This window comes from Crinia signifera, chromosome 1, assembly GCF_055691185.1.
Source record: "Crinia signifera chromosome 1, ASM5569118v1, whole genome shotgun sequence".
NCBI lineage: Eukaryota > Metazoa > Chordata > Amphibia > Anura > Myobatrachidae > Crinia > Crinia signifera.
Window position 1 is genome coordinate 846,015 of NC_139217.1, and position 16,127 is coordinate 862,141.

The 16,127-nt window shown below is 55.2% G+C and overlaps 1 protein-coding gene across 2 annotated transcripts in view; it reads left to right on the forward strand.

The window, feature by feature from the left end:
- HSPA12B (heat shock protein family A (Hsp70) member 12B) overlaps nucleotides 1–16,127 on the forward strand; it is a 233,325-nt gene that overhangs the window by 117,333 nt on the left and 99,865 nt on the right. For both annotated transcript variants that reach the window (XM_083156289.1, XM_083157094.1), the window contains exons 5-6: nucleotides 4,830–5,016; nucleotides 5,712–5,816. In XM_083156289.1, coding sequence (XP_083012415.1) covers nucleotides 4,830–5,016; nucleotides 5,712–5,816 — 292 coding nt within the window. The remainder of the gene's footprint in view (nucleotides 1–4,829; nucleotides 5,017–5,711; nucleotides 5,817–16,127) is intronic.

Sequence of the window (16,127 nt, forward strand, 5' to 3'; positions counted from 1 at the left end):
ACTCCTAAATTATCGCACCAGAAAACTATGGATGCATTTTTCAGGCTATCCCCCCACAGTTCTAGCGCCACCACTATAGGAAACAATTCTAGAAGCAGCAAATTTCTTGTGAGGCCCTCGGCAACCCACTCCACAGGCCATGGTTCGGCGCACCATGATCCGTGCAGGTAGGCCCCAAAACCATTCCCGCCGGCCGCATCTGTGAACAGTTCCAATTGAGCATTGCTACGGCGCGGAGCCGGCCATATCAATACCCCATTGAAATGTTCCAAAAAGGAGCTCCAAATCCGGAGGTCCCTTTTTAGCTCAGCTGATAAGCGTACAAAATGCATCGGGTGCCGGATGCCCGCCATGGCGCGTTCGAGCTTTCTGCAGAAAACCCGACCCATGGGGATCACCCGGCATGCGAAATGCAGCAAACCTAGCAGTGACTGCAGCTGGCGCAACCTAAGCTTACCCGCGCACAGAGCTACCGAGACCACCCCTTGTAGCCGTTCAAGCTTATCAAGGGGAAGCCTGCAGCAGCCGTCCAGCGTATCGATCTCAATGCCCAAAAATGAGAGACAGGTGACCGGCCCCTCCGTTTTCTCAGCAGCAATGGGCACTCCGAAAAATCCAAACAATCTCTGCACTATCTCCAGAAGTGCCGCGCAACGCGGGGATCCAGCCGGACCCACGCATAGGAAATCATCCAGATAATGGGCTAAGCCCCGCTCCCCCGACTCCCTCTGCGCGCACCAATGCAGGAAAGTGCTGAATTGTTCGAAATATGCGCAAGAGATCGAACAGCCCATGGGCAGGCACCTATCCACGTAAAAACCCGTGGGTAGCCGAAAGCCCATGAACCGGAACGAATCCGGATGCAGTGGCATCAGTCGGAAGGCCGACTCCACGTCAATCTTCGCCAGCAACGCCCCTGTGCCGAAACCCCGCACAATGGCCAACGCCTGCTCAAAGGACTGATAAGTGACCCGGCACAACTCCTCAGGAATCGCGTCGTTCACCGATGAGCCTGGTGGGTGGGACAGATGCTGGATAAGCCGAAACTTACCCGCCTCCTTTTTCGGGACCACCCCCACCGGGGAGAGCACTAGCTCCCCGACGGGAGGAGCCGCGAAAGGTCCCACCATCCGCCCCAAAGCCACCTCTTTAGCCACCTTTTCCAGCACAATATGGGGCATGTCAACCGCGGATTTCAAATTCCTGGGGGATCCCGTGTTAACCTCGCCCCTAACGGGTAGGCGAAAGCCAAACCGGAAACCATCACCCAGGAAAACCGCACTGGTTTTGTCCGGGTATTCGCTCAGCCATCCGGCCATGCGATCCACCCGGACTGGGGAGGGGGCCTTACTGCTGAGCAGCCCCGGCACCAGGCCTGGGCGTAATCCCCCCCTGCCTGCCCCGGTTGCAATCCCTGACCGGGTGAGGACCCCAACAGCGGGCGCAGGCATGTTTGAATCTACAGCGTGCCCCCAAGTTGCAGCCCACCCCGTTAAAGCCAAAGCATCTGCCCGCGGGTGCGCCACCCGCGCCACTCCGAAAGGGAGCATTACCCCGGCGGGCCACCACGCCAGCAGCTGGCGGCGTCGGTGGGGGGGGAGGGGTAGGAGGAGGAGGGGGAGGTGCACTGGAGGATACAGGTCTCTTCCCAACCCATAGTTCTACATCCTTACAACCAAAGTCTATGATGAATGACCCCGACTGTTTGTGTCTGAAGTCCTCATCATAAGACTTCCACGCCGTGCCGCCATCGGACATGAACATTTCGTGTATCATATGCATATACCGCACCATGTTCATGTGCTCCTCAGGCCTCGTCTCCAGATAGCAAGCGGCAAACATAAACAACCCCGATTGCCATCTTTGGTAAGAACAATAGGCGGCCTCCCCCATGCCCCCTTTTCGCTTTGCCGTGCGGTAGTCCTTCTCCGCCTGCGCAGTTAGAGTGAAAAAATTCACGTATTTCCCTTCATTAATCCTCTCGCGCACACTCTGACGCAAACCCCGGCACACTGCCGTGTATTCGCAGCGCACCACGTTCCCTTTGGGGAAGAATGGGGAACCCGAACTCCCGCTGGTGGACCGGGAATATCGGCGCCGCCGCCTAGAATGCCGGTGCCTACGTCGTGACCTACGACCCCCTTCTTCCTCTGACGTCACGGAATTGGACCCGGAGGAGGAAGAGGACGTGCGCGATTTTCGCCTGCGCCGTTTTTTCTTACTTGCCGCCTTACCTGCAGTTCCTGCCACGGCGACGGCCATAGTCTGTTCCGTTGTGCCGGGTGCATCCCCTGCACCGGCCAGTGCGCCAGGCATTGTTGTATCTTCGGCATGTGAAGTCACCCGAACGGCCGTGGGCGTGGTAGAGACCGCACCCTGCGGGGGGGACACTTCGGGGAGCAGCTCGGGGGAACTCTGGGAATTGTGGCTTAGCAGGGGGACCAGTACGGATACCAGCTGCTGCCACCTATCCTCTGACTGCACTGTTTCTACAGGTTGTTGCGCCGGCAGAGCCAACGCCCTCGACACCGGTGCCCTTATGGCACCAACCCCCCTCCCGCGCCTGGGCAAAAGCCTGGCTCGCCGCAGCCACTGCCGTCTGGCAGCCTGCAAAGGGGACGCCCCCACACTAGCCGAGGGAGAGGGGGGGGGGTTCACCGCCTCCCCAATACCCCCTGCGGCCCCTGTCGCCTGATGCAAATTAATCACCCCTCTATTCAACCTGCTGGCCAAGCGAGGGATCTGCGATGGGCGGCCAGCAGGTGGTGCTGTTGCCACAGCAGTGGGCCTAGCCCTAGCCAGCCGGCTAGCCAGCAGGGGGATGCCGGAAGGGCGCCCTGCTGAGTGCCCTGGGCCCCCATGTAACGGGGTAACCCAAAATCCCTGGTCACTGCTATCGACCTGCTGAGACCCGCCAGCTCGCGGGGCCGACTGCGCATGCGCCGCCACGGGCCTAGCGCCCGCAGCGACGCCTCTGCCAGAACTCCTGACAGCGTTATTATAGCCCCGCGCAGCACCGCTGCGAGCCCCCCTGCCTCCCCGTCCCCTCTGCCTTAGCGACGCGGCCGAGCGCCCGGCTGCCTGAGCCGCGTCAGCGCCGCCGGCCGCGTCATCAGCGGGGGACGCGCGCGCACGCCCAGCACCCGCGCCTGTACCTCGGGCAGACGCCCGACCTCTCCCCGCTCCCCGCCGCAAGCCCGGATAGGCTCCGGCAGCGGGCACAGGAGTGTCCAGGCCGTCAGCCAGGCGGGCGGGGGGCCTAACGGTGCGCGACGGACGGGGCATGGTAAGCTCCACTACTCGCACTATGTAACCTGCCTAGACAGAGGGACAGACTAGAGAGTGAGAGGGACAGAGTAGGAATAGATAGAAGCAGAAAAAGAAGTTATTAGCCTAAACTAAGCAAAAACGCGGGAGCCAGCAGCAAAGTGTCCTACCAGGATCAAAAATTCCCCAGAGAGGAAGTTGAACTCTGGTCACAGGACCCTTCTGCCCTGCTAAACCCCTCCCTCGACACCCATTGGCTGCCAGCCGCAGCCCTCTCTATCTACCACTGCTAACGTCTCCCCAGCATGATCCCCCTTTGGTGATTTATGTCACCTCCAGCTTAATCAGCCATCGGTGTTCCTGTCCTCCTGTCCTTTCCTGTATATCTCCGGAATATCTCCAATATTCGTATTAATATTTCCTCACACTTTACACAGTCACAGCCGCACACGGCAACCAGCCGCACACTACGCAGCCGCACATGGCAACCAGCCGCACACTACGCAGCCACACATGGCAACAAGCCGCACACGGCAACCAGCTGCACACTACGCAGCCACACATGGACACCAGCCGCACACTACGCAGCCGCACATGGCAACCAGCCGCACATGGCAACCAGTTGCACACAGCAACCAGCCGCACACAGCAACCAGCCGCACACTACGCAGCCGCACATGGCAACCAGCCGCACACTACGCAGCCGCACACGGCAACTAGCCGCACACTACGCAGCCGCACATGGCAACCAGCCGCACACGGCAACCAGCCGCACACTACGCAGCCGCACATGGCAACCAGCCGCACACGGCAACCAGCCGCACACTACGCAGCCACACATGGACACCAGCCACACACTACGCAGCCGCACATGGCAACCAGCCGCACACTACGCAGCCACACATGGCAACCAGCCGCACACTACGCAGCCACACATGGCAACCAGCCGCACACTACGCAGCCACACATGGCAACCAGCCGCACACTACGCAGCCACACATGGCAACCAGCCGCACACTACGCAGCCGCACATGGCAACCAGCCGCACACTACGCAGCCACACATGGCAACCAGCCGCACACTACGCAGCCGCACACGGCAACTAGCAGCACACTACGCAGCCGCACATGGCAACCAGCCGTCCAGATTCAGTTTAAATAGAAAGGTCTCAGACCGGTGTCAACCCACAGCAAAAGGTTTGCTGTGAAGTGTAAATGGGGAAAGTCCAATACACCCCCCACTAATACAACAATATCCTTTCCTCCCCAAATACAGACCAATAATCACAAATGTAAGTTACTCAGTATGCAGGGATGTTAGGATGTTGGGATGCAGGAGTAGGAGTCCAAGTTACCAGCAGCGTTTGTTACAGCAGAAAGGGTCACTATTCAGAGATATTAGGAATCCAAGTTACCAGCAAGTTATAGAAGCAAGTGACTGTGTAAGGGTTGGAAGACCGGTCTGGTGGCAGTGGGACGGACGCCTGGTGGCAGTGGGACAGTGTGACGGACGCCTGGTGGCAGTGGGACAGTAAGACAGAGCTCTCTGATATTCTTCCTTAGGAAATGGGAAGGAGGGGACCCAGGAGTGGCCCACCAGAAAACCCCCACAAGTTTGCTGCTGACCCCAGAGAAAGCCTTCCACAGCTTTGGCTACACCGCCCGGGACTTCTACCATGACCTGGACCCCGAGGAGGCCCGAGACTGGCTCTACTTTGAGAAGTTCAAGATGAAAATTCACAGCACCAGCGTAAGAGCTGCTGCCAGGTCCTAGGTGGGACAGTACGGAGGGAGGGGGTGGGGTGGCAAGTCACAAATGCCACCCCTGCGTATAACCGGGATGCGGTCATCTATTAGAATGAACTTAGGTCTACAGTCATTAGATCGACCCCACTAGGTCGACTGGCAGGAAGGTCGACCTGACTTAAGGTCGACATGGGCCAAGGTCGACATGACTTAAGGTCGAATTTGCATAAAGGTCGACATGAGGAAGGTCGACTGGTCATAAGGTCGACATGGGGTTTTTCACTGTTTTTTGAGCCGACATGTGCCGACAGGCGGTATTTCATGCCCTACCATCCACTAGGGCGTAGAGGAGGTTATTAAAGCTGTGGCGAGCGAAGCGAGGGTCCGATTCTCATTGCCAACTGTGTCCATGTCGACTGTGTCATTCGGATCAAAAAACAGTGTAAAACCCATGTCGACCTTATGACCAGTCGACCTTCCTCATGCCGACATTTATGCAAATTCGACCTTAAGTCATGTCGACCTTGGCCCATGTCGACCTTCCTGCCAGTCGACCTAGTGGGGGTCGACCTAATGACTGTAGACCTAAGTTCATTCTGACAGATGTACCGATTCCGTATAACCAATGGAGATCTCTAGATTGTTATATGTGTCACTATACCTAGAGGATAATCTCCGTAGTATTGATCTGTCTCTCAGGACCTTACCATGAAGACAGAGCTGGAAGCCGTGAACGGGAAGAAGGTGCAGGCGCTGGTGGTCTTTGCACACGCACTTAGGTTCTTCAAGGAACACGCGGTACAGGTGAGTGTCACACGCATGTAACCTTCAATTCCGGCTCCGCATTCACCAGTATTGGTTACTGGGCAGGTCCAGGTGCAGGCATACCTCCCAGCATGCCCCTCTCCAGGAGGACACAGTGCTCCATACCTCCCAGCATGCCCCTCTCCAGGAGGACACAGTGCTCCATACCTCCCAGCATGCCCCTCTCCCGGAGGACACAGTGCCCCATACCTCCCAGCATGCCCCTCTCCCGGAGGACACAGTGCTCCATACCTCCCAGCATGCCCCTCTCCCGGAGGACACAGTGCTCCATACCTCCCAGCATGCCCCTCTCCCGGAGGACACAGTGCTCCATACCTCCCAGCATGCCCCTCTCCCGGAGGACACAGTGATCCATACCTCCCAGCATGCCCCTCTCCCGGAGGACACAGTGCTCCATACCTCCCAGCATGCCCCTCTCCCGGAGGACACAGTGATCCATACCTCCCAGCATGCCCCTCTCCAGGAGGACACAGTGCTCCATACCTCCCAGCATGCCCCTCTCCAGGAGGACACAGTGCTCCATACCTCCCAGCATGCCCCTCTCCAGGAGGACACAGTGCTCCATACCTCCCAGCATGCCCCTCTCCCGGAGGACATAGTGCTCCATACCTCCCAGCATGCCCCTCTCCAGGAGGACACAATGCTCTGTTCCTGAGCTTCCCTGGTAATGTATGATTGCCAGCACCTGTGGTGACACCTTTCTTATCAGTTACCTAGTTCCCCACAGGTGATGGCAATCCTACATTATCCATATCTCCCAGCATGCCCCTCTCCAGGAGGACACAATGCTCTGTTCCTGGGCTTCCCTGGTAATGTATGATTGCCAGCACCTGTGGTGACACCTTTCTTATCAGTTACCTAGCTCCCCACAGGTGCTGGCAATCATACATTATCCATACCTCCCAGCATGCCCCTCTCCAGGAGGACATAATGCTCTGTTCCTGGGCTTCCCTGGTAATGTATGATTGCCAGCACCTGTGGTGACACCTTTCTTATCAGTTACCTAGTTCCCCACAGGTGATGGCAATCCTACATTATCCATACCTCCCAGCATGCCCCTCTCCAGGAGGACACAATGCTCTGTTCCTGGGCTTCCCTGGTAATGTATGATTGCCAGCACCTGTGGTGACACCTTTCTTATCAGTTACCTAGCTCCCCACAGGTGCTGGCAATCCTACATTATCCATACCTCCAAGCATGCCCCTCTCCAGGAGGACACAATGCTCTGCTCCTGGGCTTCCCTGGTAATGTATGATTGCCAGCACCTGTGGTGACACCTTTCTTATCAGTTACCCAGCTCCCCACAGGTGCTGGCAATCCTACATTATCCATACCTCCCAGCATGCCCCTCTCCAGGAGGACACAATGCTCTGCTCCTGAGCTTCCCTGGTAATGTATGATTGCCAGCACCTGTGGTGACACCGTTCTTATCAGTTACCTAGCTCCCCACAGGTGCTGGCAATCCTACATTATCCATACCTCCAAGCATGCCCCTCTCCAGGAGGACACAATGCTCTGCTCCTGGGCTTCCCTGGTAATGTATGATTGCCATCACCTGTGGTGACACCTTTCTTATCAGTTACCTAGCTCCCCACAGGTGCTGGCAATCATACATTATCCATACCTCCCAGCATGCCCCTCTCCAGGAGGACACAATGCTCTGCTCCTGGGCTTCCCTGGTAATGTATGATTGCCAGCACCTGTGGTGACACCGTTCTTATCAGTTACCTAGCTCCCCACAGGTGCTGGCAATCCTACATTATCCATACCTCCCAGCATGCCCCTCTCAAGGAGGACACAATGCTCTGCTCCTGGGCTTCCCTGGTAATGTATGATTGCCAGCACCTGTGGTGACACCGTTCTTATCAGTTACCTAGCTCCCCACAGGTGCTGGCAATCCTACATTATCCATACCTCCCATCAAGCACCTCTCCAGGAGGACACACTGCTCTGTTCCTGGGCTTCCCTGGTAATGTATGATTGCCAGCACCTGTGGTGACACCTTTCTTATCAGTTACCCAGCTCCCCACAGGTGCTGGCAATCCTACATTATCCATACCTCCCAGCATGCCCCTCTCCAGGAGGACACAATGCTCTGCTCCTGGGCTTCCCTGGTAATGTATGATTGCCAGCACCTGTGGTGACACCGTTCTTCTCAGTTACCTAGCTCCCCACAGGTGCTGGCAATCATACATTATCCATACCTCCCAGCATGCCCCTCTCCAGGAGGACACAATGCTCTGTTCCTGGGCTTCCCTGGTAATGTAGGATTGCCAGCACCTGTGGTGACACCTTTCTTATCAGTTACAAAGCTCCCCACAGGTGCTGGCAATCATACGTTATCCATACCTCCCAGCATGCCCCTCTCCAGGAGGACACACTGCTCTGCTCCTGGGTTTCCCTGGTAATGTAGGATTGCCAGCACCTGTGGTGACACCTTTCTTATCAGTTACCTAGCTCCCCACAGGTGCTGGCAATCCTACATTATCCATACCTCCCAGCATGCCCCTCTCCAGGAGGACACAATGCTCTGCTCCTGGGCTTCCCTGGTAATGTAGGATTGCCAGCACCTGTTGTGAAACTAGTAACGCCTTTCTTAGCAATTAACCTGTTCACCACAGGTGCTGGCAATCATACCTTAAGAGGGAAGCCCAGGAACAGAGCGATATGTCCTCCTGGGGAGGGGCATGCTGGGAGGTATGGATAATGTATGATTGCCAGCACCTGTGGGGAGCTAGGTAACTGATAAGAAAGGTGTCACCACAGGTGCTGGCAATCATACATTACCAGGGAATCCCAGGAACAGAGCGATGTGTCCTCCTGGGGAGGGGCATGCTGGGAGGTATGGGCAGGAGGTTCCAGCTCACTGAACCAATGGCCTGTAGTAAGGATGGTACAGACAGCATGATGTGTGGTTCCAGCAATCACATCCTAATGAATATTCAGTGTCCTGCGACCTTGCTACTGACTCTATGCTGGTCACTAAGAAAGTGCTGGGCCAGCTTGTCAGCTATTGATGCCTCCTCCCAGGCATTCATTAACCAATCAGTCCCACCTATGTGCTGCACCTGTGTTGTCCTGTGTCTGCAGGTATACATTATGTGGCTTCTCCCATAGTCCCAACATCCCGACGGTCCGACTCCCAAGATGTTTTCGCCCGGCTCGAGTTTAACAGTTGGATTTCATGCTCTTTTTCTGGTTCATTCAAAAAGGCAAATTCCTTCTCAAATGGACAAAACCATATGCACTGCAGGTGGGGCAGATGTAATGTGCAGAGAGAGTTAGATTTGGGTGGGGTTTTACCTCAAACTGAGATCTATATTGCAGTGTAAAAATAAAGCAGCCAGTATTTACCCTGCACAGAAAAAAAATAACTCACCAAAACCTAATTCTCTCTCTGCACGTTACATCGGATTGAGATCGTTTTGTCTACAAGTTGGTCTACAAGCATTGGGTCGATACCATTAGGTCGACATAGGTTAAGTCAACATCAGTTTGGGTCGACAGGTCATTAGGTCAACATGGGTTTAGGTCGAAAGGTGAAAAGGTTGACACAAGCAAAAGGTCGACATGGTGCGTTTTAGTGGTTTTTCACTCTTTTTCACCAAAATGTCGATATGGACACTGAAACATAGCACCGCGTCTGCTCGCATGGCTTGCTGCGCTCGGCACACAATTTTATTCTCCCTCCGCGCCCTAGTGGATGGTAGGGTATGAAATACCGACTGTCGGCACATGTCGGCTCAAAAAAACTGTCAAAACCCCATGTCGACCTAATGACCTGTCGACCTAAAGCCATGTTGACCTAGACAAATATCGACCTAAAGCCATGTCGACCTATCTGCATGTCGACCTAATGGTGTTGACCCAATGATTGTTGATCATCATGCTGTAGACCAAATGACCATATCCCGTTACATCTGTGGCCCCTGCAGTGCGAGTGAAGCAAAATAAGGCCCTCAATGTTCTGACTGTCTTGTGTCAGTGAAAATGGCTGCAGATTGTGGAAAAAGAGGCGTGAATTGCACAATCCGCGTCCATTCCCGCCGAAACACATCCTACTTGTTTTAAAGTTGGATCTGTTTTGTCAAAATCTGCCTTCAATGCTGTCGGAAACAGCATCATTGTATAGGCGGGGGCCACTAGTTCCCCTGTCGGAAACAGCATCATTGTATAGGCGGGGGCCACTAGTTCCCCTGTCAGAAACAGCATCATTGTATAGGCGGGGGCCACTAGTTCCCCTGTCAGAAACAGCAGCATTGTATAGGCGGGGGCCACTAGTTCCCCTGTCGGAAACAGCATCATTGTATAGGCGGGGGCCACTAGTTCCCCTGTCGGAAACAGCATCATTGTATAGGCGGGGGCCACTAGTTCCCCTGTCGGAAACAGCATCATTGTATAGGCGGGGGCCACTAGTTCCCCTGTCGGAAACAGCAGCAGTGTATAGGCGGGGGCCACTAGTTCCCCTGTCGGAAACAGCGGCATTGTATAGGCGGGGGCCACTAGTTCCCCTGTCGAAAACAGCAGCATTGTATAGGCGCGGCCACTAGTTCCCCTGTCGGAAACAACAGCATTGTATAGGCGGGGGCCGCTATTTCACCTGCCAGAAACGGCAGCATTGTATAGGCGGGGGCCACTATTTCCCCTGTCGGAAACAGCAGCATTGTATAGGCGGGGGCCGCTATTTCACCTGCCAGAAACGGCAGCATTGTATAGGCGGGGGCCACTATTTCTCCTGTCGGAAACAGCAGCATTGTATAGGTGGGGGCCGCTATTTCCCCTGTCGGAAACAGCAGCATTGTATAGGCGGGGCCGGTATTTCTCCTGTCGGAAACAGCAGCATTGTATAGGCGGGGGCCAATATTTCCCCTGTCGGAAACAGCAGCATTGTATAGGCGGGGGTCGCTATTTCCCCTGTCAGAAACAGCAGCATTGTATAGGCGGGGGCCTCTATTTCCCCTGTCAGAAACAGCAGCAGTGTATAGGCGGGGCCACTAGTTCCCTTGTCGGAAACAGCAGCAATGTATAGGCGGGGGCCGCTATTTCACTTGTCAGAAACGGCAGCATTGTATAGGCGGGGGCCGCTATTTCTCCTGTCGGAAACGGCAGCATTGTATAGGCGGGGTCTGCTATTTCCCCTGTCAGAAACAGCAGCATTGTATAGGCGGGGGCCGCTATTTCCCCTGTCGGAAACGGCAGCATTGTATAGGCGGGGGCCGGTATTTCTCCAGTCGGAAACAGCAGCATTGAATAGGCAGGGGCCACTATTTCCCCTGTCGGAAACAGCAGCATTGTATAGGCGGGGGCCACTATTTCCCCTGTCGGAAACAGCAGCATTGTATAGGCGGGGGCCACTATTTCTCCTGTCGGAAACAGCAGCATTGTATAGGCGGGGGCCGCTATTTCACCTACCTGAAACGGCAGCATTGTATAGGCGGGGGCCACTATTTCCCCAGTCGGAAACAGCAGCATTGTATAGGCGGGGGCCGCTATTTCACCTGCCAGAAACGGCAGCATTGTATAGGCGGGGGCCACTATTTCTCCTGTCGGAAACAGCAGCATTGTATAGGCGGGGGCCGCTATTTCCCCTGTCGGAAACAGCAGCATTGTATAGGCGGGCCGGTATTTCTCCTGTCGGAAACAGCAGCATTGTATAGGCGGGGGCCACTATTTCCCCAGTCAGAAACAGCAGCATTGTATAGGCGGGGGCCACTATTTCCCCTGTCGGAAACAGCAGCATTGTATAGGCGGGGGTCGCTATTTCCCCTGTCAGAAACAGCAGCATTGTATAGGCGGGGGCCTCTATTTCCCCTGTCAGAAACAGCAGCAGTGTATAGGCGGGGGCCACTAGTTCCCCTGTCGGAAACAGCAGCAATGTATAGGCGGGGGCCGCTATTTCACTTGTCAGAAACGGCAGCATTGTATAGGCGGGGGCCGCTATTTCTCCTGTCGGAAACGGCAGCATTGTATAGGCGGGGGCCGCTATTTCCCCTGTCAGAAACAGCAGCATTGTATAGGCGGGGGCCGCTATTTCCCCTGTCAGAAACAGCAGCATTGTATAGGCGGGGGCCGGTATTTCTCCAGTCGGAAACAGCAGCATTGAATAGGCAGGGGCCACTATTTCCCCTGTCGGAAACAGCAGCATTGTATAGGCGGGGGCCACTATTTCCCCTGTCAGAAACAGCAGCATTGTATAGGCGGGGGCCACTATTTCCCCTGTCGGAAACAGCAGCATTGTATAGGCGGGGGACACTATTTCCCCTGTCAGAAACAGCAGCATTGTATAGGCGGGGGACACTATTTCCCCTGTCAGAAACGGCAGCATTGTATAGGCGGGGGCCACTACTTCCCCTGTCAGAAACTGCAGCATTGTATAGGCGGGGGCCGATATTTCCCCTGTCGGAAACAGCAGCATTGTATAGGCGGGGCCGGTATTTCTCCTGTCGGAAACAGCAGCATTGTATAGGCGGGGGCCACTATTTCCCCTGTCAGAAATAGCAGCATTGTATAGGCGGGGGCCACTATTTCCCCTGTCAGAAACAGCAGCATTGTATAGGCGGGGGACACTATTTCCCCTGTCAGAAACAGCAGCATTGTATAGGCGGGGGACACTATTTCCCCTGTCAGAAACGGCAGCATTGTATAGGCCATGGGTCTTCAACCTGTGGCCCTCCAGATGTTGTGGAACTACATGTCCCAGCATGCCCCGAGGTTTTTTGGCATGCTCGTATAGGAAAAAATGTGGCAATGCATGTTGGAACATGTAGTTTCACAACATCTGGAGGGCCACAGGTTGAAGACCCATGGTATAGGCGGGGGCCACTACTTCCCCTGTCAGAAACTGCAGCATTGTATAGGCGGGGGCCGATATTTCCCCTGTCGGAAACAGCAGCATTGTATAGGCGGGGTCGGTATTTCTCCTGTCGGAAACAGCAGCATTGTATAGGCGGGGGCCACTATTTCCCCTGTCAGAAATAGCAGCATTGTATAGGCGGGGGCCACTATTTCCCCTGTCGGAAACAGCAGCATTGTATAGGCGGGGGTCGCTATTTCCCCTGTCAGAAACAGCAGCATTGTATAGGCGGGGGCCTCTATTTCCCCTGTACGAAACAGCAGCAGTGTATAGGCGGGGGCCACTAGTTCCCCTGTCGGAAACAGCAGCAATGTATAGGCGGGGGCCGCTATTTCACTTGTCAGAAACGGCAGCATTGTATAGGCGGGGGCCGCTATTTCTCCTGTCGGAAACGGCAGCATTGTATAGGCGGGGGCCGCTATTTCCCCTGTCAGAAACAGCAGCATTGTATAGGCGGGGGCCGCTATTTCCCCTGTCGGAAACGGCAGCATTGTATAGGCGGGGGCCGGTATTTCTCCTGTCGGAAACAGCAGCATTGAATAGGCAGGGGCCACTATTTCCCCTGTCGGAAACAGCAGCATTGTATAGGCGGGGGCCACTATTTCCCCTGTCGGAAACAGCAGCATTGTATAGGCGGGGGCCACTATTTCTCCGGTCGGAAACAGCAGCATTGTATAGGCGGGGGCCGCTATTTCACCTGCCAGAAACGGCAGCATTGTATAGGCGGGGGCCACTATTTCCCCAGTCGGAAACAGCAGCATTGTGTAGGCGGGGGCCGCTATTTCACCTGCCAGAAACGGCAGCATTGTATAGGCGGGGGCCACTATTTCTCCTGTCGGAAACAGCAGCATTGTATAGGCGGGGGCCGCTATTTCCCCTGTCGGAAACAGCAGCATTGTATAGGCAGGGCCGGTATTTCTCCTGTCGGAAACAGCAGCATTGTATAGGCGGGGGCCACTATTTCCCCTGTCAGAAACAGCAGCATTGTATAGGCGGGGGCCACTATTTCCCCTGTCGGAAACAGTAGCATTGTATAGGCGGGGGTCGCTATTTCCCCTGTCAGAAACAGCAGCATTGTATAGGCGGGGGCCTCTATTTCCCCTGTCAGAAACAGCAGCAGTGTATAGGCGGGGGGCCACTAGTTCCCCTGTCGGAAACAGCAGCAATGTATAGGCGGGGGCAGCTATTTCACTTGTCAGAAACGGCAGCATTGTATAGGCGGGGGCCGCTATTTCTCCTGTCGGAAACGGCAGCATTGTATAGGCGGGGGCCGCTATTTCCCCTGTCAGAAACAGCAGCATTGTATAGGCGGGGGCCGCTATTTCCCCTGTCGGAAACGGCAGCATTGTATAGGCGGGGGCCGGTATTTCTCCAGTCGGAAACAGCAGCATTGAATAGGCAGGGGCCACTATTTCCCCTGTCGGAAACAGCAGCATTGTATAGGCGGGGGCCACTATTTCCCCTGTCAGAAACAGCAGCATTGTATAGGCGGGGGCCACTATTTCCCCTGTCGGAAACAGCAGCATTGTATAGGCGGGGGCCACTATTTCCCCTGTCAGAAACAGCAGCATTGTATAGGCGGGGGACACTAATTCCCCTGTCAGAAACGGCAGCATTGTATAGGCGGGGGCCACTACTTCCCCTGTCAGAAACTGCAGCATTGTATAGGCGGGGGCCGATATTTCCCCTGTCAGAAACTGCAGCATTGTATAGGCGGGGGCCACTAGTTCCCCTGTCAGAAACAGCAGCATTGTATAGGCGGGGGCCACTATTTCCCCTGTCAGAAACAGCAGCATTGTATAGGCGGGGGAAACTATTTCCCCTGTCAGAAACAGCAGCATTGTATAGGCGGGGGCCACTATTTCCCCTGTCAGAAACTGCAGCATTGTATAGGCGGGGGCCCCTATTTCCCCTGTTGGAAACAGCAGCATTGTATAGGCGGGGGTCGCTATTTCTCCTGTCAGAAACAGCAGCATTGTATAGGCGGGGGGCGCTATTTCCCCTGTCAGAAACAGCAGCATTGTATAGGCGGGGGCCACTATTTCCCCTGTCGGAAACAGCAGCATTGTATAGGCGGGGGGCGCTATTTCCCCTGTCAGAAACAGCAGCATTGTATAGGCGGGGGCCACTATTTCCCCTGTCGGAAACAGCAGCATTGTATAGGCGGGGGCCGCTATTTCCCCTGTCAGAAACAGCAGCATTGTATAGACGGGGGCCGCTATTTCCCCTGTCGGAAACAGCAGCAGTGTATAGGCGGGGGCCGCTATTTCTCCTGTCGGAAACGGCAGCATTGTATAGGCGGGGGCCGCTATTTCCCCTGTCAGAAACAGCAGCATTGTATAGGCGGGGGCCGCTATTTCCCCTGTCGGAAACGGCAGCATTGTATAGGCGGGGGCCATTATTTCCCCTGTCGGAAACAGCAGCATTGTATAGGCGGGGGCCGCTATTTCCCCTGTCAGAAACAGCAGCATTGTATAGGCGGGGGCCGCTATTTCCCCTGTCGGAAACAGCAGCATTGTATAGGCGCGGGCCACTATTTCTCCTGTCGTAAACTGCAGCATTATATAGGCGGGGGCCACTATTTCTCCTGTCGGAAACAGCAGCATTGTATAGGCGGGGGCCGGTATTTCTCCAGTCGGAAACAGCAGCATTGAATAGGCGGGGGCCACTATTTCCCCTGTCGGAAACAGCAGCATTGTATAGGCGGGGGCCACTACTTCCCCTTTCAGAAACAGCAGCATTGTATAGGCGGGGGCCACTATTTCCCCTGTCGGAAACAGCAGCATTGTATAGACGGGGGCCACTATTTCCCCTGTCAGAAACAGCAGCATTGTATAGGCGGGGGCCACTATTTCCCCTGTCAGAAACTGCAGCATTGTATAGGCGGGGGCCACTATTTCCCCTGTCAGAAACAGCAGCATTGTATAGGCGGGGGCCGATATTTCCCCTGTCAGAAACTGCAGCATTGTATAGGCGGGGGCCACTAGTTCCCCTGTCAGAAACAGCAGCATTGTATAGGCGGGGGCCACTATTTCCCCTGTCGGAAACAGCAGCATTGTATAGGCGGGGGACACTATTTCCCCTGTCAGAAACAGCAGCATTGTATAGGCGGGGGCCACTATTTCCCCTGTCAGAAACTGCAGCATTGTATAGGCGGGGGCCGCTATTTCCCCTGTCAGAAACTGCAGCATTGTATAGGCGGGGCCACTAGTTCTCCTGTCGGAAACAGCAGCATTGTATAGGCGGGGCCGCTATTTCCCCTGTCAGAAACAGCAGCATTGTATAGGTGGGGCCGCTATTTCACCTGTCAGAAACAGCAGCATTGTATAGGCGGGGGCCACTATTTCCCCTGTCAGAAACTGCAGCATTGTATAGGCGGGGGCCGCTATTTCCCCTGTCAGAAACTGCAGCATTGTATAGGCGGGGCCACTAGTTCT